At 43.3% G+C, this 22,549-nt stretch overlaps 1 protein-coding gene across 1 annotated transcript; it reads right to left on the bottom strand.

Annotated features, from left to right (window-relative positions):
• Positions 1–492: 492 nt before the first annotated feature.
• ACAT1 (acetyl-CoA acetyltransferase 1) lies at positions 493–20,876 on the bottom strand. Its single transcript, XM_069759142.1, has 12 exons — positions 20,735–20,876; positions 11,519–11,566; positions 9,621–9,738; positions 9,440–9,535; positions 9,244–9,344; positions 6,206–6,349; positions 5,574–5,724; positions 5,378–5,473; positions 3,847–3,960; positions 3,211–3,275; positions 1,963–2,120; positions 493–1,327 (listed from the first exon to the last, which is right to left on the bottom strand). Exons 1-12 carry the CDS (start codon positions 20,786–20,788, stop codon positions 1,207–1,209), a joined length of 1,266 nt encoding a protein of 421 aa, XP_069615243.1. The 5' UTR covers positions 20,789–20,876; the 3' UTR covers positions 493–1,206.
• Positions 20,877–22,549: the final 1,673 nt, after the last annotated feature.

Here is a 22,549-nt window from a genome sequence, read left to right as displayed (position 1 = left end):
TATATACACTAGATTCCTTGATAGGGCGTTGATCCAGGGAACTAGTCTGATTGCCGTATGTGGAGTCGGGAAGGAATTTTTTTTCCCCAATGTGGAGCTTACTCTTTGCCACATGGGTTTTTTTTGCCTTCCTCTGGATCAACATGTTAGGGCATGTTAGGTTAGGCTATGAGTTGAACTAGATGGACATATAGTCTTCCTTCAACCTTAATAACTATGTAACTATGCAACTATGTAATAATACATCACATAAAATCCCTATAAAATACACTTATGTTTGTGGGTGTAATATGGAAAAGTTCATGGGGAAGGGGGGGGGGAACTTGAATACTTTTTCAAGGCACTTCACATTTAAATCTGCAGAGAACAATTCAGACAGAACTCCTGCCATTCTGGCCTCTGTTCTGGTGGAGTTGTTTTTTGGAATGGCCAAACCGTGCAAAGGGTAAGACATCTCATGAGCATTTTAGTAATAAATAACTGGAAACCGAGTCTAGTCAAAATTGTTTTATTAAACAAAGCTCAGAGTTTGGATCAGCCGGACTTCTGTTCCCAGCTTGGAGCTCGCTCAGTAGACTGCTTGTCTTATATTCCACTTGGTTGTATATTGTTTAGTCCTTTGACGGGAGCTAGGGGCAGGTGAGCTGATGGTTTTTTTTTGTTATTCTAAACTGAAAATCTAAGATAAATATGCAACGTTTTGAATTAGACTGTAAAAATGATAGTTATAGAGACAGACGTGAAATGATCAAAGAGATTTAGTGGAGCAATCCTGTTTTCTATACTCTAACCTAGAAACATTGCCAATCTCATAAAACCAGTGGTGTCTGGTATTTACGTAAATGTGAAGTTGCAATACCGGATCCAACCTACAGATTGGAGAGGCGCTGTTAAGATGGAACAAATCACAAATTAAGTATACATGGCAGCCATGGTAAAGATTCTAGAAACCTTATACATTCAGTTGTGTCCATACTGGATTATTAGATATTTATAACAATACAAGAAAATTGTAAAAGGAAATCAGAGTTCACCTCAAGCCCTGATGGACCAATGGCCCTCAGGCTTACAGGTCCATGTTGATACTTTATGAAAAGAGTCTTTTCCCGGGAAGACAAGTGGTAATATAAACCAAAAACTGTAAAGAGTACGAAGTGCGTGGATTGCAGATGTTCCAATTTCCTGACTGATATCGGGATTGTGCTTTTATAACTTCTCAATCAAGATCGCTGAGGCTCCTCCGCCACCATTACAGATGCTAGCAACACCGAACTGTCCTTTCTTCAATGCGTGGGCCATGTGGCCAACAATTCGAGCTCCCGACATTCTACAAGTGGAAACATAAAGATATGTCATTCGGCAAAATAGCAGAATTAAAAGGATTTTCCATGTATGTGGATTTTTTTAAAAAATTTTTATTAATCATTCCACCTTCCCCCCAGGCCTAATGTTGCCCCTCTGCCGCTGCTCTCATCCTTATTGACAGGCAGCAGCGGTGACATCAGTACTAAAGTGCATGGGACTGCTCATCGCTGGGCATGGGACTGCTGAGCCCAAACATTGATTGCAATAGTCACATTCCCTGTAGCGGCCAAGCACCTCCATAATAAGGACATTAGCCTGCTGATTTAACCCTATACCTGCTGTTAATGGCATTAACGGACCTGAGAGGTTTCCTTTAAATAAATGTCAATTAAGAGTATGGACTGCAACCCAGCGTAATGCACCCCATGGCGTCATCTGTACTACTTGCTTACACCCAGACATCAGCAGCACTGTGCAGAGAAAGATACCGGAGAAGGGGCACTTTGTTTGAGGCAATCACCATATTCCTCCAGGGACACTCCAGCCATTCGCAAATGGCGGCATATCCTGTATACATGCCATGAGTAGGGGACACGTGATCTGGCTGCGCAGGCCGTCACCCAGCAGGTAATTTATAGTGATATTTGCTGCACATACCCAATGGGATGTCCGAGAGACACCGCTCCACCATGGACATTGACTTTCGCAGGGTCAATAGCCAACATTTTTATATTGGCCAACACAACAACACTGAAGGCTTCATTGATCTCCCACATGGCAATATCTTCTTTCTTTAGTACAGCGGCACTCAGGACCTGTACAGAACAATGGAGTCAGCAGATAAGGGCACATTGTGTGGCTCTCTAATAAATCCAAAAAGGAGGGCTCCTCAGGTATAATATATACATAGTACTGGGATACAAAGAAGGATACCTAACTGGATAAACATACATTTTGGCTCAAAGAAGACCTGTCACCAAACTTTTCACGTCAAACTGGACATCGTGTAATAGTGACTGCAGAGCAGATTAAAACGTGGGCTTTGTTTGTTTATTTTTAACCTGTTAATGACCTGGGGTATTTTCATTGTTCGCTCTCCTCCTTCCCAGAGCCATAACTTTTTATTTTTCCATAAATATGGCCATGTGCGGGCTTGTATTTTGCAGGACTAGTTGTACTTTTGAACGACACCATTGGTTTTACTATGTCGTGTACTAGACAACGGGAAAAAAATTCCAAGTGCGGTGAAATTGCAATAACAGTGCAATCCCACACTTGTTTTTTGTTTGGCTTTTTTGCTAGGTTCACTAAATGCTAAAACTAACCTGCCATTATGATTCTCCAGGTCATTACAAGTTCATAGACACCAAACATGTCTAGGTTATTTTTATCTAAGTGGTGAAAAAAAAGATTCCAAACTTTGCAAAAAACATAAATAAATAAAAATTGCGCAATTTTTCGATACCCGTAGCGTCTCCATTTTTTGTGATCTGGGGTCGGGAGAGGGGTTAGTTTTTTTGCGTGCCGAGCTGACGCTTTTAATTATATAATTTTGTTGCAGATACGTCCTTTTGATCGCCCGTTATTGCATTTTAAATGCAATAACGCTGTTTAACGATCAGGTTAATCCTTTTTTGTATTGATAGATCGGGCGATTCTGAACGCGTCGATAACCAAATATGTGCAGGTTTGATTTTTTTTTTTTTTTTTTTTATTGTTTTATTTTGAATGGGGCGATAGATATAGATATTTTTTTTTTCTTCATATTCTTAAAATTGTTTTTTTTTTTTTTTGCATGAGCCATGGCAGTTATTGTGTGCGGATTATTTTCTGTAATATATCTTTACATCTACATTAGTTTAACGTTTGCAAACAAAATCATGAATTTTGCGCTAGAATTCCTACCTTAGGAATCGCATAGACAGGTGCAATGGGGAAGTCAATTGGGTCTACAGCAGAGTCAGCAAAAGCTAAACAAAAGGAGAAAACAACAAACAGATAAGAATGTGTGAGTACAGATCCTATGAATACTCTTAATTAACCTCTTCCCAACACCACATGTCGAGTTCCTGACTCAGATGCGGGCTTGCAAGCCGAGCCCGTATCTTTCCCAGCAGATGATGTCTGAATTACACAGCCATCATCTGTCTCTAACAGCCATGGGTGCAGCAGAGCTCTGCCTGTGTGGTGTTAACTTGTTAAATGCCGATGTTGATCTCTTACAATGGCATGTATTTAATGCACTCCGGCAGGGGGTGCGTCAGTTTGTGTGTCAATCGGTGCACCCCTAATGGGATTGTGGGGCACTGATGGGTTGGTTGACATGACAGCCTAGCTGAAGACCTCCGTGGTTGTCATGAGGATTCTCCTGTGACATCCAGCCTACATCTGGCGTCCATAGGAGACCGTGATTTCTGCTATACACAGCAGTTCTTGGTACTGCTCTGATAGTATAAATGATCAGATGATTGCAGGGTTCAAGTCGGAGCAGCCATGCAACTTCTCCAAACTGTAAATCAACAAGAAATCATTGTGCTTTACCTAGGATCCGTGCCAAAGGCTTGACATTGAGATTGTCGGCTGCTTCAGACGTCATAAGGACCAAGGCTGCAGCCCCATCATTCAGTGAGCTGGCATTGGCTGCAGTTACTGTGCCTGAGAAGAGGTGAAAACACAATTATGGAAAGTTTATGAACAGGCTTCAGTAACACATAGCCAACAGGATTTACACAAAGCTTGCATCCCAATCCTTCCATTTTTTTTTTTTTAGCTGGTCCAAACTGCCTCTATTTGTAATATTGCAAAGTAGCATCAGAAGAGCGCAGGGACGCTGAAACTGGACAGTGTGTCCCAGCAGTTCCTGCCAGCTTCAGCACAGCGCTTACAAGCTCTATTGGACAGAATTTGTAAGCGCTGCACACCTTCTCTTGAAGACCAGCCATGGCTGCCCTTTTGCAGCTGGTATGCTAGGAAATGAGATGTAAAAGAAAATTAAGGTTCCTTTCCGCTCTCAAGATGGGACTGATCATTAACATGTTGTTCTTACAAGTGCCTGTTCTTACAAGAACTTAGTACAGTTTAACAAATTAAGACGGTCTTTATCTGGAACTGTTAAGGACTTAATCTCATATTTATACATACACACTAGATGGTGGCCCGATTCTAACGCATCGGGTATTCTAGAATATGCATGTCCACGTAGTATATTGCACAGCCCACGTAGTATATTGCACAGCCCACGTAGTATATAACACAGCCACACAGTATATTGCACAGCCAGGTTTGTCACAGGTTAAAAAATAAACATATACTCACCTTTCCGAGGGCCCCTTGTAGTCCACGGCAGCTTCCGGTCCCAGGGTTGGTATGAGCACAGGACCTGTGATGACGTCGCGGTCACATGACCGTGATGTCATGGCAGGTCTTTCTAGCGCAGGGCCTGTGATGACGTCGCGGTCACATGACGGTGACGTCATGGCAGGTCCTTCTCCCATACCATCTTTGCCACCGGAACCTGCAATGGAAGATGGCGGCCGGCGCGAGCGACTACGGAGGGTGAGTATAGCAGGTTTTTATTATTTTTAACATTACATTTTTTACTATTGATGCCGCATAGGCAGCGTCAATAGTAAAAAGTTGGGGACACACAGGGTTAATAGCGGCGGTAATGGAGTGCGTTACCCGCGGCATAACGCGGTCCGTTACCTCCGGCATTAACCCTGTGTTAGCGGTGACCGGAGGGGAGTATGCGGGCGACAGGCACTGACTGCGGGGAGTAAGGAGCGGCCATTTTCTTCCGGACTGTGCCCGTCGCTGATTGGTCGCGGCAGCCATGACAGGCAGCTGGCGAGACCAATCAGCGAATGAATAACCGTGACAGACGGACGGAAGTGACCCTTAGACAAATATATATATATATATATATATATATATATATATATATATATATATATATATTTTATTATTTTTTTTTTTTTTTTATTAGATGTGAGGCCATGTTTTCAGTTTTCCATGAATGTTATAACTTTAAATACATCAAACGCCCAGCGTCACGTTTCCCCATATTCCTCACCATTGTCTTTTTGGAAAACAGTCTTGAGTTTTGGAAACTTGCTGAAGTCTACCCGTTTGTACTCCTCATCTTCTTGTACAACAACATCAGGTCTCCCTGCAGGACAGGAGCATTTTTAGATTTATAAGTAGCAGATTATCAGATACATTTTCTTTTTTAATACAGTTTGTGAAGAATATTTTGCTCAGATCAGCACCTTTTTGTTGAATAGTAACTGGCGCAATTTCTTTAGCGATGATCCCAGACTCCCAGGCTGCTTTACTTCTGGTGTAAGAATTGATGGCGAAACTGTCTTGTTCTTCCCGTCCAATGCTTAACTTCTTTGCGGTGTTTTCTGCACAGTTTCCCTGTAGTACAAGGCACATGGTTATATATCCGTCATGGCGGGTTCACACAAACTTGAGGTTTAGTGGGATTAGGTAGTCAAAAAAAAAAAAAAAAAAGTTTATTTGGGTAAAATATTTAAATGAAGACTGTTCAGCAAAAATTTACTGCTCAAACCAACACAGGCGCTCAGCTCCACCCTTGGCCAAACCGTTGAACGCACCTACTGTAAAGTTAGATCTGTCAATGAAGGAAAAGGAGGGTGGACATAGAAGCAAAACAAGCAGGTGGGCAGGTGCACTGAATGGTATCGGCATGTCAAGGTGCACCTAGCATTTGTGCTTGGTTTGGGCAGTCATTTAATGCTGATAAGACTCTCCTAAAGATAATTGCGATATACAAAATTTCTGTAGGCAAATGTGGGAATATTGATAATTTAGGAAAACCTAGTGTGTAGTATTGGAACATGACAATACACAATGTAGCCACCATGTTGTTACGTACCATGTGGATTTTGTTGTAGACGTCAGTAAGTCCATCTTTCAAAATTAGATCTTCCAGTTTCACTCCACCATATGGCGTGGCTCCTCGTGTCATGCAATATGGTACATTGGACATGCTCTCCATCCCACCAGCTACCATTACTTTCTATAGGACAATAAAACAGCCAGGATAACATGCTGTGCAGAAGGTGATTTCAATGAAGAACCAGCAGAGAGGAAGCCATAAAAGTAGAAGGAAAGCAGCTAGTAAGTAACCGAGGGAAGGTTTGTGAAGGTAGTTTGGGGACTACACAAAAAAAAACAAAAAAACTAGGAATCTTGGATAACTCTTAAATAACATTTTAGTTTCCTTCAACTAGAAGAGATTACTGCACCGATTACACTCATAGGACTCACTAAATCCATCCTTAGTAACCTCCAAGCACATGATGAAGCAGCACACTGCAGGCTGCCAAGTTACTTAGTTGGGAAGGCAATCTTTCCTTGTGCAGGCGTGTACTATGGAGGACAGAGAATGAACTTCAATCCAATATTGCAGCCAGCATGCAGCCAGCGGGTAAGGAAAGGGTGAATCAAACACCCGAAAACTCCGCCCATATGACCCAAAACCAGTCCCGCCAAATTCAGGTGACAGGTTCCCTTTAATCCGGATTAAAACGTTTGTTTCAGATTATTATTCTGTGGATAAACCATATGTATAGTTGTTGTGTGATGTATACAGTGAAGGAAATAAGTATTTGATCCCTTGCTGATTTTTCTAATTTTACCCACTGACAAAGACATGAACAGTCTAAAATTTTAAGGGTAGGTTAATTTTAATATTGAGAGATAGAATATCAAAAATAAAATCCTCCCCCCCCCCAAAAAAAAAAATAAAATAAACAAATATTATATAAATTTGCATTTTGCAGTGAGAAATAAGTATTTGTTCCCTCACCAACCATTAAGAGTTCTGGCACCTACAGACCAGTTAGATGCTTCTAATCAACTCGTTACCTGCATTAAAGACAGCTTAAATGGTATTTTAAGCTAAACATTTTTTTTCTTTTTTTGCCATTTTTAAACTATGACAATGATAATAATTATTCAATATCACGTGTATGTCAGTGAGAAAAATATGTGAACCTTTGCTTTCATTATCTGGTATGATTCCCCTATGCAGCAATAACTGCAGCCAAACATATCTGATAATTGTTGATTAGTCCTGCATATCGGCTTAGAGGAGTTTTACGCCATTACTCTCTACAAAACAGCTTCAACCCTGTTAGGTTGGTGGTTTTTCTCCCATGAACTAATCGTTTCAGGTCCTTCCACAAAATTTCTATTGGATTGGGGCCAGGACTTTGACACAAATTTTCCTCTCCTTTTAAACCATTCTTTTGTAGAACGACTTGTGTTACTTTGAGTTGCTGTCTTGCTGTATGACCCACATTGTCTTCAGATTCAGTTCATGACAAACGTCCTGCCATTTTTATTGAGAATTTGCTGGTATAATTCAGAATTCTTTCAATGATAGGAGCCGTAACAGCAAAGATGCAGCAAAACAGGCCCAAACCATGATACTGCAATCAGAATGTTTTACAGATGGTTTTTTGTCCCCAAAATAGAAGTTCTGTTTGATCTCATCTGTCACAAAACATCATTCCAATAGCCTTATGGGTTGTCCAGGTGATCTTTAGCAAAGTTGAAAATAAACAGCAATGTTCTTTTTTGGAGAGCAATGGCTTCCTTCTTGCAATCCTGCGATGTCCACCATTGCTGTTCAGTGTCCACCAGATGGTGGATTCATGATTATTAACTTATATCAGAGAGGCCTTTAGTTGCTTAGATGTTACCTTGGGTTCCTTTGTGGTCTCACAGATGATCATACATCTTGCTCTTGGATTGATATTTGTTGGTCTACCATGCCTTAGGGTAATAATAGTCTTGAATTTCCTCCATTTGTACCCAATTTGTCTGCCTGTGGATTGGTGGGGTGCAAATAATTTAGAAATGGTTTAGTAACCTTTTCTTGACCCTGAGGTCCTCAGAAATCTGTTTGTGCTATAATGCACTTCCATACACGTGTTAAGATCAGACTTTAATATAACAGGTCGCCCGCTCACAACTGATTGTCATCCCATTGATAAAAAAACAAAACAAAACAAAACAAAAAAAAAAAAAACACACGACTATAATTTGAAGGTGAAATTAATTCTACTAAAGGTTCACATACTTTTGCCACTCACAGACATGTGATATTTGATTGTTTTCCTCAACAGAAATTAAAATAAGAAAAAATAGTAAATTTTACCGATTTCAATGATTTGGTTCCCTATATCTACTTTTAGGAGTCGTGTGAAAATCTGATACAGTTTTAGGTCCAATTTATCTAGAAATAAAGACGATTCTGAAGTGTTCAGAAACATTCAAGCACCGACGTATGAGCTAGTCCACCAAATGAGAAGAGTTTTGTTTGTTTTTTTAAAACGCATATAAAAACAAAAATGTTTTCTGATATAATCTTTATTTTTATTTTACTGTGAACTCACCTTTTAAAGGAGTTATCGTTTAATCAGAACTTAAAGGGATATTCCTATCTCCAAGATTCTATCCCAATATGTAGATGGCGGAAGAATATTAGCAAATGCCTCCAATTAGAACTGTAGTATAGTTCTTCTGATTCGCTATGTCGCTTAACCAAGTGTACAGAATTGCAGTTGCTTAGGTATCCATAGTTACGACCACTCATATACAGTAGGTAACAGTTAGTTTGTGGTTGTAACCATTGATACCTAAGCTACTGAAAAGCCCTGCACATGAAGTAAGCAACATAGCTAATCAGAATAACTACACTACATCTCTAATTGGAGGTTATTATTACACCTTACTACCTATTGGGATAGGATCTTGGAGACGGGAATACCCCTTTTAAGTGTCTTATCGCTGGGGCCCCACTGTACTCCAAGACCTCAGTCAGCCATGCAAACTTTACATAGAGCGGCGTCATGGGACTATTGCTCAAACAGAGGACTGCGCCATTGTCCGGCATTGTCTCACCTGGTGTCCACACATCAGGCCCTGTGCAGCCAACATAACAGACTTCATCCCTGAGGCGCAGACTTTGTTCACGGTGGTGGTGGGTGTAGAGATCGGCAGACCTAAGCTCCACCACGAACAAAGGGGAAAAAAAAAGACGTAAGCAAATAATTCCATATGATGGTAATAAGAGACTAAGCATGCCCAAAATCTGTACCTGCACCGAGCGCTGCCTGTCGGGTGGGTGCCTGTCCCTGCCCCGCCTGCAGGACATTGCCCATATACACCTCATTGACCTCCTCTGCAGGAATACCTACAAATATAGGAGAAAAATAACGTGAACCCCTGTCTACTCAACCAGACGGCACTGGGCTACAAGAAGGCAGCACCGCACGTACCGGCTCGCTCAACTGCAGCTTTAATGGCAATGGAGCCAAGCTTTGTGGCCGGAAAAGAGGACAGAGACCCCTGGAATGAACCCACCGGTGTTCTTACTGCACTTGCGATCACCACCTCCTGGAAAAAAAAATGTCAATGGTAAATATAGGTTTCTGTTGGGAGAGCCGTGCAACATCTGTGGAATTTCCAATGTCCCCTCTAAAGCCGTATTTTGCCACATGGATGTCATATAGGAAATGTCATATATTCTCCAGCAACGTCTGCCGCTCACCAGGATTCCAGGCAGACGGACCCCATGGTGAAGCCTGCAGAGGCAGCAATGTGAAGAGGGCTGGCTCAAGTAGAGATAGGCAAACCCGAAGAGTAAAATTCAGCGTCCGTACCGAGCAGCTACTGTTCAGGAAGTCCGTGTTACTGTTTGGGTTCGGCTCCCGGAACAATGGGTGTTTGTCGCAGTGTTGTGTGCAGGATAGCACGGCAGTAAAATCATCACCGCCGGTCAGACAGCCGCGGGTCCCACACTGTCAAATGACTGAGCCCACAGCTGTGATCAGAGGTAAAACATTTACCTCTGGTCACTGTCGTCACCTGATGGGACTACTGCTCCCATCAGCCTACGCCTCCTGCAGCTAATAACAGTGAGAGCAGGCAGCGGAGAATTCATGAGCCGGCGCCTATACTGTAAATTAAAAAAAAAATTAATTAAATCGGCATGGGTTCCCCTGTATTTTTGATAACCAGCCAGGCAAAACTCACAGCAGGGGGCTGCAACACTCAGCTGTCAGCAAGGTTGGTTATCAAAAACAGAGGGGTCCCCACTGGAATGGGCATTAGGTGAGTAGAAGTGTGTTTTGTTTTATTTGAAATAAAATACTTTATTCTGGCTGTGTCTTTATTTACACTACAACTATAGGATTAGTAATGGATAGGTGTCTTATAGACGCTTCTCCATTACTAATCTGTGTGCTTGATGTCACCTTTGTATCGTCCGGTGACATCAACTCCACAAATATGAACCCCACTTGCCACCGCTACAGGGCAAGTGGAAGAGCTGGGCAAAGCACTAGAATTGGTGAATCTGATAGATGTGCCTTTACTGAGTGATTGTGGGCTGCTACATTTAGGCTGGGTGGGGGCCAATATCCAAGGTCCCTTACCAGCCTGAGAATACCAGTCCCCAGCTGTGAGTTTTGCCTTGCTTGTTATCAAAAATACAGGGGATCTCACCCCGAATTTAAATTAATTATTATTATTATTATTATTATTATTAATAATATTTTATAACATATTACGTAGCACTATACAATTAAGCGGGCTGATGAATACTCTTATCAGCCACCACCTGCTCTCGCTGTGATTAGCGGCAGCAGTAGTCCCATCAGCCGATACCAGTGAGTGGAGGTAAACTTTTTACCTCCGACCACAGCTCCAAGTTAACGCTGTCATTTTACAGCATGGGAACCACGGTTGGCTGACCAGCAGTAGCGAGTTTTTCGCTGATCAGAAGCAGTGTTTGCCGGGCTGTTATGAACATGACAGCGTGGCAAACACAGGATGCTCGGGCCCCCATTAAAGTGAATGAGGTCCAGGTCCTGTTCTAGTACCTGAACATCCAGAGGTTCGCCCATCTCTAGCCTTAAGGTCCCTCTTTGCTGTTGGATGGACTATGATATTACACAAATTTTGCACAAGCCAATGTTGCACACATTCTGGTGTCAAAATATTAACACTTGGGGCAGATGCATAAAAAACTGATGCAAAAAAAGGAAGGGGGGGGGGGTTAACCTTCATTTTGCAAGAAAAATAAAGAAGATCTAAATGGCGGCCATAGAAAACGACTGTCCTGCATTAGTTATAGTGCTTTTCGCCTAGAGACATCTACACAGACAACACTTACATTTAAAGATCGCTGTGAGGCATATGATCGGTGTGAATATTTCAGTGCCTGAAAAAAAACAACATTATATAATAAGGATATAGAAAATATATATATATATATACTAGCTGAAGAGCCCGGCGTTGCCTGGGCATTGTAAATATCTGTGGTTAGTTATAGCACCTCACTTCTCTTATTTTCCCATCACGCCTCTCATTTTCTCCCTTACACCTCTCATTTTCCCCCTCACTCCTCTTATTTCCCCCCTCACTCCTCTCATTCCCCCCTAACACTTGTCATTTCGACCTCACATCTGTCATTTTCCGATCACTCCTCTCATTTTGCACTCACACCCCTCATTTTCACCTCACATTTTCCCCTCAGTATATACATGTTTGTCATCTCCCTTATATATAGTATACACCTGTATGTCATCTCCTGTATATAGTATATACCTGAATGTCATCTCCCCTGTAAATAGTATATACCTGCTGTATGTCATCTCCTCCTGTATATTGTATATACCTATGTGTCATCTCCTCCTGTATATAGTATATACCTGTATGTCATCTCCTGTATATAGTATATACCTGTATGTCATCTCCCCTGTATATAGTATATACCTGCTGTATGTCATCTCCTCCTCTATATACCAATGTGTCATCTCCTCCTGTATATAGTATATACCTGTGTGTCATCTCCTCCTGTATATAGTATATACCTGTGTGTCATCTCCCCTGTATATTGTATACTAGATTCTGGCCCGATTCTAACGCATCGGGTATTCCAGAATATGCATGTCCCCGTAGTATATGGACAATGATGATTCTAGAATTCGCGTCAGACTGTTCCCGTCCCTGATTGGTCGAAGCAACCTTTATGACATCATCGTCGCCATGGCAACCATTATGACATCTACGTCGATACTGTGCCCGTCGCTGAATCAGAAACGTGGGATTTCTACGTCCTTTATGACATCATCGTCGCTGTGCCCGTCGCTGATTGGTCGAGGCCTGGCGGCCTCGACCAATCAGAGACGCGGGATTTCCTGGACAGACAGACAGACAGACAGACGGAAAAACCCTTAGACAATTATATATATAGATCAGGAGGACTGATCAATATAGAAGTGTCAGGAGGACTGATCAATATAGAAGTGTCAGGAGGACTGATCAATATAGAAGTGTCAGGAGGACTGATCAATATTGAAGTGTCAGGAGGACTGATCAATATTGAAGTGTCAGGAGGACTGATCAATATTGAAGTGTCAGGAGGACTGATCAATATAGAAGTGTCAGGAGGACTGATCAATATAGAAGTGTCAGGAGGACTGATCAATATAGAAGTGTCAGGAGGACTGATCAATATAGAAGTGTCAGGAGGACTGATCAATATAGAGGTATCAGGAGGACTGATCAATATAGAAGTGTCAGGAGGACTGATCAATACAGAAGTGTCAGGAGGAATGATCAATATAGAAGTGTCAGGAGGATTGATCAATATAGAGGTGTCAGGAGGACTGATCAATATAGAATGTCAGGAGGACTGATCAATATAGAGGTATCAGGAGGACTGATCAATATAGAAGTGTCAGGAGGACTGATCAATATAGAAGTGTCAGGAGGATTGATCAATATAGAAGTGTAAGGAGGAATGATCAATATAGAAGTGTAAGGAGGAATGATCAATATAGAAGTGTAAGGAGGACTGATCAATATAGAAGTATCAGGAGGACTGATCAATATAGAAGTGTCAGGAGGACTGATCAATATAGAAGTGTCAGGAGGACTGATCAATATAGAGGTATCAGGAGGACTGATCAATATAGAAGTGTCAGGAGGACTGATCAATACAGAAGTGTCAGGAGGACTGATCAATACAGAAGTGTCAATCAGAGACGCGGGATTTCTACGTCGATGCTGTGCCGGTCTCTGATTGGTCGAGGCCTGGCGGCCTCGACCAATCAGAGAGCCGGGATTTCCAGGACAGACAGAGAGACAGAAAAACCCTTAGACAATTATATATATACTAGATTGTGGCCCGATTCTAACGCATCGGGTATTCTAGAATATGCATGTCCCCGTAGTATATGGACAATGATGATTCCAGAATTCGCGGCAGACTGTGCCCGTCGCCGATTGGTCGAGGCAACCTTTATGACATCATCGTCGCCATGGCAACCATTATGACATCTACGTCGATACTGTGCCCGTTGCTGATTGGTCGAGGCCTGGCGGCATCGACCAATCAGACGCGGGATGTCTACGTCCTTTATGACATCATCGTCGCTGTGCCCGTTGCTGATTGGTCGAGGCCTGGCGGCCTCGACCAATCAGAGACGCGGGATTTCTACGTCGATGCTGTGCCGGTCTCTGATTAGATCAGAGACGTGGGATTTCCAGGACAGACAGACAGACAGAAAGACAGACAGACGGAAAAACCCTTAGACAATTATATATATAGATCGTCGCTGTGCCCGTTGCTGATTGCAACAGCATCGACGTAGAAATCCCGCGTCTCTGATTGGTCGAGGCCGCCAGGCCTCGACCAATCAGCAACGGGCACAGTGACGATGATGTCATAAAGGACGTAGACATGTGACGTTTCTGATTCAGCGACGGGCACACTATCGACGTAGATGTCATAATGGTTGCCATGGCGACGATGATGTCATAAAGGTTGCCTCGACCAATCAGCGACGGGCACAGTCTGCCGCGAATTCTGGAATCATCATTGTCCATATACTACGGGGACATGCATATTCTAGAATACCCGATGCTAGAATATGCATGTCCCCGTAGTATATGGACAATGATGATTCCAGAATTCGCGGCAGACTGTGCCCGTCGCTGATTGGTCGAGGCAACCTTTATGACATCATCGTCGCCATGGCAACCATTATGACATCTATGTCGATACTGTGCCCGTCGCTGAATCAGAAACGTGGGATTTCTACGTCCTTTATGACATCATCGTCGCTGTGCCCGTTGCTGATTGGTCGAAGCCTGGCGGCCTCGACCAATCAGAGAGCCGGGATTTCCAGGACAGACAGACAGACGGAGACAGACGGAAAAACCCTTAGACAAATTATATATATATATATATATATATATATATATATATATATATATATATATATATATATATATATATATATATATATATATATATATATATACCTGTGTGTCATCTCCCCTGTATATAGTATATACCTGTGTGTCATCTCCTCCTGTATATATTATATACCAGTGTGTCATCTCCCCTGTATATAGTATATATGTGTGTGTGTCATCACCCCTGTATATAGTATATACCTGTGTGTCATCTGTGTTGTGAGTTCTGTTTTTGGGCTCCCTCTGGTGGTTACTGATGGTACTGGGTGACTTGTGTTCTCTGCGGTCTCTGGTGTCCACCTGTTCCATCAGGTTATGGGAGTTTCCTATTTAACCTGGCTTTTTTGTCATTTCCTCGCCGGCTATCAATGTAATCAGCGTGTCTTTTTACCTCTGCTCCCTGCGTCTGTTATCTTCAGGACAAGCTAAGTTTTGATTTTCCTGTTCCACGTTTTGCTTTATTTTTGTCTTAGTCCAGCTTGCAGATATGTGATTCCTTGCTGCTGGTTGCTCTAGTGGGCTGAAATTACTCCTCATGTTCCATGAGTTGGCACATGAGTTCAAGTAATTTCAGGATGGTTTTTTGAAGGGTTTTTCGCTGACCGCGCAGTTCACTTTTGTATCCTCTGCTATCTAGCTTTAGCGGGCCTCATTTTTGCTGATTCTATTTTCTTAACTACGTATGCGCTTTCCTCTCATTTCACCGTTATTACATGTGGGGGGCTGCTATTTCTGTGGGGTGTTTCTCTGGAGGCAAGTGAGGTCTGTGTTTCTTCTAATAGGGGAAGTTAATCCTTCGGCTGGCGCGAGACGTCTAGGAATCATCGTAGGCACGTTCCCCGGCTACTGCTAGTTGTGTGTTTAGGTTCAGGATCGCGGTCAGCTCAGGTTCCATCACCCTAGAGCTTGTTTTGTTTTTGTGCTTGTCCTTTTGTGATCCCCTGCCATTGGGATCATGACACATCTGCTCCTGTATATATATATCTGTGTGTCATCTCCTCCTGTATGTAGTATATACTTGTATGCCATCTCCTCCTGTATCTATAATATAACGCTGGGAGCGTCACTCCGTCCGAAGCCTTTATAGACTGCGCAGGCGCAAGCACTGGCGCAGTCTGGCTCCCAGGAGATCGCGGTATGCGTAAGCACTGAACGCATACCGCGATCTCCACCGGAGAGTCAGGGACCGTGGACGCGCCAGGAAGGAGGGTAAGTATATTCACCTGTGCTCCGTTCCAGCGCTGCGTGCGGCTCCGTCTCCGGCTCCTCTGCTGTGACAGAGTCCAGTCACAGGCAGAGGAGCCGGAGTGTGTGTTCAAGAAAATGGCGCCGGAAAGCGCGGACTGCGCAGGCGCCGATTCCTGCTGCCGGAATCGGCGCCTGCGCAGTCCGCGCTTTCCGGCGCCATTTTCTTGAAGACACACCTGCAGTGGAGCCGGACGATAGGTGAGTATGGTATTTTTTTTTCTTATATGGCAGCATACGGGGGCATATAATACAATAGTGGCGCAGGATGGGAGCAGCACATGACAGAACGGACGCAGGATGACAGCAGCGCATGACAGAACGGGCGCAGTATGGCAGCAGCACATGACAGAACGGGCGCAGGATGGCAGCAGCACATGACAGAACGGGCGCAGGATGGCAGCAGCACATGATGGAGACCATATACCAATATAAATGCTCGCCACCCGGGCGTAGAACGGGTTCAATAGCTAGTATAATATATACCAGTGTGTCATCTCCTCCTGTATATAGTATATACATGTGTGTCATCTGCTCCTGTTTATAGTATATACCTGTGTGTCATCTCCTCCTGTATATAGTATATACAGTGGGGCAAAAAAGTATTTAGTCAGTCAGCAATAGTGCAAGTTCCACTACTTAAAAAGATGAGAGGCGTCTGTAATTTACATCATAGGTAGACCTCAACTATGGGAGACAAACTGAGAACTAAAAAATCCAGAAAATCACATTGTCTGTTTTTTTAACATTTTATTTGCATATTATGGTGGAAAATAAGTATTTGGTCAGAAACAAAATTTCATCTCAATACTTTGTAATATATCCTTTGTTGGCAATGACAGAGGTCAAACGTTTTCTGTAAGTCTTCACAAGGTTGCCACACACTGTTGTTGGTATGTTGGCCCATTCCTCCATGCAGATCTCCTCTAGAGCAGTGATGTTTTTGGCTTTTCGCTTGGCAACACGGACTTTCAACTCCCTTCAAAGGTTTTCTATAGGGTTGAGATCTGGAGACTGGCTAGGCCACTCCAGGACCTTGAAATGCTTCTTACGAAGCCACTCCTTCTTTGCCCTGGCAGTGTGCTTTGGATCATTGTCATGTTGAAAGACCCAGCCACTTTTCATCTTCAATGCCCTTGCTGATGGAAGGAGGTTTGCACTCAAAATCTCACGATACATGGCCCCATTCATTCTTTCATGTACCCGGATCAGTCGTCCTGGCCCCTTTGCAGAGAAACAGCCCCAAAGCATGATGTTTCCACCACCATGCTTTACAGTAGGTATGGTGTTTGATGGATGCAACTCAGTATTCTTTTTCCTCCAAACACGACAAGTTGTGTTTCTACCAAACAGTTCCAGTTTGGTTTCAGCAGACCATAGGACATTCTCCCAAAACTCCTCTGGATCATCTAAATGCTTTCTAGCAAACTTCAGACCGGCCCAGACATGTACTGGCTTAAGCAGTGGGACACGTCTGGCACTGCAGGATCTGAGTCCATGGTGGCGTAGTGTGTTACTTATGGTAGGCCTTGTTACATTGGTCCCAGCTCTCTGCAGTTCATTCACTAGGTCCCCCCGCGTGGTTCTGGGATTTTTGCTCACCGTTCTTGTGATCATTCTGACCCCACGGGGTGGGATTTTGCGTGGAGCCCCAGATCAAGGGAGATTATCAGTGGTCTTGTATGTCTTCCATTTTCTAATTATTGCTCCCACTGTTGATTTCTTCACTCCAAGCTGGTTGGCTATTGCAGATTCAGTCTTCCCAGCCTGGTGCAGGGCTACAATTTTGTTTCTGGTGTCCTTTGACAGCTCTTTGGTCTTCACCATAGTGGAGTTTGGAGTCAGACTGTTTGAGGGTGTGCACAGGTGTCTTTTTATACTGATAACAAGTTTAAACAGGTGCCATTACTACAGGTAATGAGTGGAGGAAAGAGGAGACTCTTAAAGAAGAAGTTACAGGTCTGTGAGAGCCAGAAATCTTGATTGTTTGTTTCTGACCAAATACTTATTTTCCACCATAATATGCAAATAAAATGTTAAAAAAACAGACAATGTGATTTTCTGGATTTTTTTTTCTCAGTTTGTCTCCCATAGTTGAGGCCTACCTATGATGTAAATTACAGACGCCTCTCATCTTTTTAAGTGGTGGAACTTGCACTATTGCTGACTGACTAAATACTTTTTTGCCCCACTGTACCTGTGTGTCATCTCCTCCTGTATTAGACCACGTTCACACGTTATTTGCTCAGTATTGCGGCACGGTATCAAACACTTTGGAAAAATCGAGATTGGACGTGGTATATCTCGATTTTTCCAAAGCGTTTGATACCGTGCCGCACAAGAGGTTGGTACACAAAATGAGAATGCTTGGTCTGGGGGAAATTGTGTGTAAATGGGTTAGTAACTGGCTTAGTGATAGAAAGCAGAGGGTGGTTATAAATGGTATAGTCTCTAACTGGGTCGCTGTGACCAGTGGGGTACCGCAGGGGTCAGTATTGGGACCTGTTCTCTTCAACATATTCATTAATGATCTGGTAGAAGGTTTACACAGTAAAATATCGATATTTGCAGATGATACAAAACTATGTAAAGCAGTTAATACAAGAGAAGATAGTATTCTGCTACAGATGGATCTGGATAAGTTGGAAACTTGGGCTGAAAGGTGGCAGATGAGGTTTAACAATGATAAATGTAAGGTTATACACATGGGAAGAAGGAATCAATGTCACCATTACACACTGAATGGGAAACCACTGGGTAAATCTGACAGGGAGAAGGACTTGGGGATCCTAGTTAATGATAAACTTACCTGGAGCAGCCAGTGCCAGGCAGCAGCTGCCAAGGCAAACAGGATCATGGGGTGCATTAAAAGAGGTCTGGATACACATGATGAGAGCATTATACTGCCTCTGTACAAATCCCTAGTTAGACCGCACATGGAGTACTGTGTCCAGTTTTGGGCACCGGTGCTCAGGAAGGATATAATGGAACTAGAGAGAGTACAAAGGAGGGCAACAAAATTAATAAAGGGGATGGGAGAACTACAATACCCAGATAGATTAGCGAAATTAGGATTATTTAGTCTAGAAAAAAGACGACTGAGGGGCGATCTAATAACCATGTATAAGTATATAAGGGGACAATACAAATATCTCGCTGAGGATCTGTTTATACCAAGGAAGGTGACGGGCACAAGGGGGCATTCTTTGCGTCTGGAGGAGAGAAGGTTTTTCCACCAACATAGAAGAGGATTCTTTACTGTTAGGGCAGTGAGAATCTGGAATTGCTTGCCTGAGGAGGTGGTGATGGCGAACTCAGTCGAGGGGTTCAAGAGAGGCCTGGATGTCTTCCTGGAGCAGAACAATATTGTATCATACAATTAGGTTCTGTAGAAGGACGTAGATCTGGGGATTTATTATGATGGAATATGGGCTGAACTGGATGGACAAATGTCTTTTTTCGGCCTTACTAACTGTTATTTTTACCTCAGTATTTGTAAGCTAAATTGGCAGCCTGATAAATCCCAGGGCCCAGCCAACAGGAAGCCCTCCCCCCTGGCTGTATATATTAGCTCACACATACACATAATAGACAGGTCATGTGACTGACAGCTGCCGTATTTCCTATATGGTACATTTATTGCTCTTGTGGTTTGTCTGCTTATTAATCAGATTTTTATTTTTGAAGGATAATACCAGACTTGTGTGTGTTTTAGGGCGAGTTTCATGTGTCAAGTTGTGTGTGTTGAGTTGCGTGTGGCAACATGCATGTAGTGACTTTTGTGAGATGAGTTTTGTGCGGCGACATGCGTGTAGCAACTTTTTGTGTCGAGTTGCATGTGACAGGTTAGTGTAGCAAGTTGTGTGCAGCAAGTTTTGCGCGTGGCGAGTTTTATGTGTGGTGCGTTTTGAGTATGTGCAAGTTTTGTGTGAGGCAACTTTTGCATGTGTTGCAACTTTTGTGCATGTGGCAATTTTTCCGGGTGTGGCGAGTTTTCCATGAGGTGAGTTTTGCACGTGTGGCGAGTTTTGCACGTGTGGCGAGTTTTGCACGTGGCGTGTTTTGCGCGGTGACTTTTGTGTTTCGACTTTTATGTGGCGAGGTTGGTGTATGTGTGGTGAAATGTGTGCTGAGGGTGGTATATGTGTTCAAGCACATGGTAGTGTGTGGCGCATTTTGTGTGTGTGTTCATATCCCCGTGTGTGGTGAGTATCCCATGTCGGGGCCCCACCTTAGCAACTGTACGGTATATACTCTTTGGCGCCATCGCTCTCACTCTTTAAGTCCCCCTTGTTCACATCTGGCAGCTGTCAATTTGCCTCCAACACTTTTCCTTTCTTTTTCCCCCCATTATGTAGATAGGGGCAAAATTGTTTGGCGAATTGGAACGCGCGGGGTTAAAATTTCACCTCACAACATAGCCTATGACGCTCTCGGGGTCCAGACGTGTGACTGTAGCTGCGACGGTGCAGATGCCAATCCCGAACACACACACACACACACACACACACACATTCAGCTTTATATATTAGATGATTGGTGGGGATTTAAAGGGGTTGTCCAGCCTTCTGCAACCCCCGGGGGGCAGACTGGAGCCCTGATATTAGGGCACACCTGGCATTGTACTGTACCATCCCCCACTGATATCTATACAAAAGAGGCAGCAAAGAAAACCCTGGGCCCCAAAATGCTGCTCAGGGGTCTCAATGTGACTTGGGGGGCAGCAGAAGGCACCCAGCTCTGCACGGCTTCACTACCCACTATGGGCAGCTGCTCCGATACAAGGGCGCCCCGGCCTGGCACACTGCCGCCACCGGGCGCCTCCAGCTGCTCCTCACCAGCCATCATCACAGCGGAGGACACTGCAGAGCGCACTCACCCGGGCGGCGCTGGAGGACAGGCGGGCAGCAGGACAAGGGACGCAGAAGGCCATGACTACACCGGCGGCTGTCGCTCTGTGACTGTCACTCTGCGAGTCACCTCTACTCAAGGCACCGGACAACACCCACTACCCCGACCAATCAACAACCGCAGACAGCCCCGCCCTCGAATACTATTGGTGCGATCATTTATAGAGGCGCGACTTAAAATACATAACTAGTTTGATTGGTGGAAGCTTGACCGTCGCCACGGAGATAAAATCGCTGGGCGGCCATCTTTAGTCCTGGAAAACCTTGAACGGACACGGAGAGAGTGAGTGGAGGAACTGCTGGCAGCTAGTCCTATACAGAGGCTGTCACTGTATGGGGGGTGATGGCTGCTTGCAGGGGCTCATCTACAATTCAACAAAGCCAGGAAACTGACAGATTCTCATTTTTCTTACAGATTTCATGACCTTATTCACTTTATAATCAGCTTCATTTTTTCACACCATTTTTTGCCGCAGATTTGCAGGAATAAAATAACATCTGCAGATGTTACCAATGTTTTTCATAAGAAATTGCTGTAAATTTCACCTAATGCATCGAGAAGGATAGAATCCGCAATGGAAATCCATTGCAAAAATTGTCATATTGCAGAATTCAAAGGGATATTCCCATCCCAATATGTAGTAGGTGTCATAATAATAATAATAATATTAGCAAATACCTCCAATTAGACATGTAGTCTAGTTCTTCTGATTCGCAGTGTCACTTACCCAATGCGCAGGCATTGCAGGACCTAAGTTATCCATGGTAACGACCACTAACAACATCTGTCAGTCTATCAATGGTCGTAACCATGGATACCTAAGGTCCTGCAATGCCAGCACATGGGGTGTGTGCATCCTGTCCAAATCGAGTTAGCGTCACCTCAGCCTCCTGAAAAAAAAAAAGTCAGAAAACTGCTGCAAAGCCTGAATTTACCTGATCTGCCGACTACAAGAAATGCTATTTTTTTGTTTTAAAAGGAATCATGAAAATCCCTTTTTTTAAAAATGTATATATTATCGTCCATACATAAAATATGCACAGATATCTGCCGCAGGATAACAAATCAAATGACACTGAGTTGCCAGAGAACGACAAATCTTTAATTTCGCTAATATATATGATCTTTCATTTCTTTTTTTATGAAATGTTGTACCGGCATGTTATATATATTATATATATGCCGCTCATGGGGGATGACATATCATTAGTGCATCGTGTGCAGTCGCACAGGGGTCCAAAAGGTACGGGGCCACTACCACCTTCAGGTCCTGTCACAGAAACAAAGTGGGGCCCATTCACTGTTCTTGCTCAGGGGCCCTCTCTTCTGTACGTGTTTGAACCACCACTATACCAGGGGCGGACATATTGGTGTAACCTGTGGGGTCCAAAGCAGATCCAATTTTGCATTTTTAGAAGCTCTTGGGCTGCAAAGGTCCCATATATTGTTCTTGCACAGGATCCCTTTTCTGTCCGTGTACTGAACGTACCTATATATGTGTGTGTGTATGTTATAACATATACTATATACAGTATATGGCTTTTATGTCTTTTTTTATGACATTTTGTATCGGCATTTTTTTCATTATTTTTGAAGATCAATACACAAGTCTATGGGAAAAATGGCAAAAAAAAAAAAGCCAAATTGGCCCTGAAAGTCCAATTAACTATTTCATGTATCTTTCTGTAGACTTAGCAGAAACACTCTGTTCAGAAAAACTAAGATGCATCAAAAAAGCTGTAATTTCAGCCTAAGGCTTCATTCAAAAGAGCGTATTATGCAG

Source organism: Ranitomeya imitator, chromosome 3 (genome assembly GCF_032444005.1).
Source record: "Ranitomeya imitator isolate aRanImi1 chromosome 3, aRanImi1.pri, whole genome shotgun sequence".
Taxonomy (NCBI): Eukaryota; Metazoa; Chordata; class Amphibia; order Anura; family Dendrobatidae; genus Ranitomeya; species Ranitomeya imitator.
Note: the sequence above shows the minus strand (reverse complement) of the source record. Positions and strands in the feature narration are given on the sequence as shown.

Coding starts and splice junctions, on each gene's coding strand:
- ACAT1 (XM_069759142.1), bottom strand. CDS start 20,788: ATGGCCTTCTGCGTCCCTTGTCCTGCTGCCCGCCTGTCCTCCAGCGCC. Junction 5,474..5,573: donor AGTTACTATTCAACAAAAAG/GTGCTGATCTGA, acceptor CCTGTCCTGCAG/GGAGACCTGATGTTGTTGTA. Junction 3,276..3,846: donor GCCTTTGGCACGGATCCTAG/GTAAAGCACAAT, acceptor CCTTTTGTTTAG/CTTTTGCTGACTCTGCTGTA.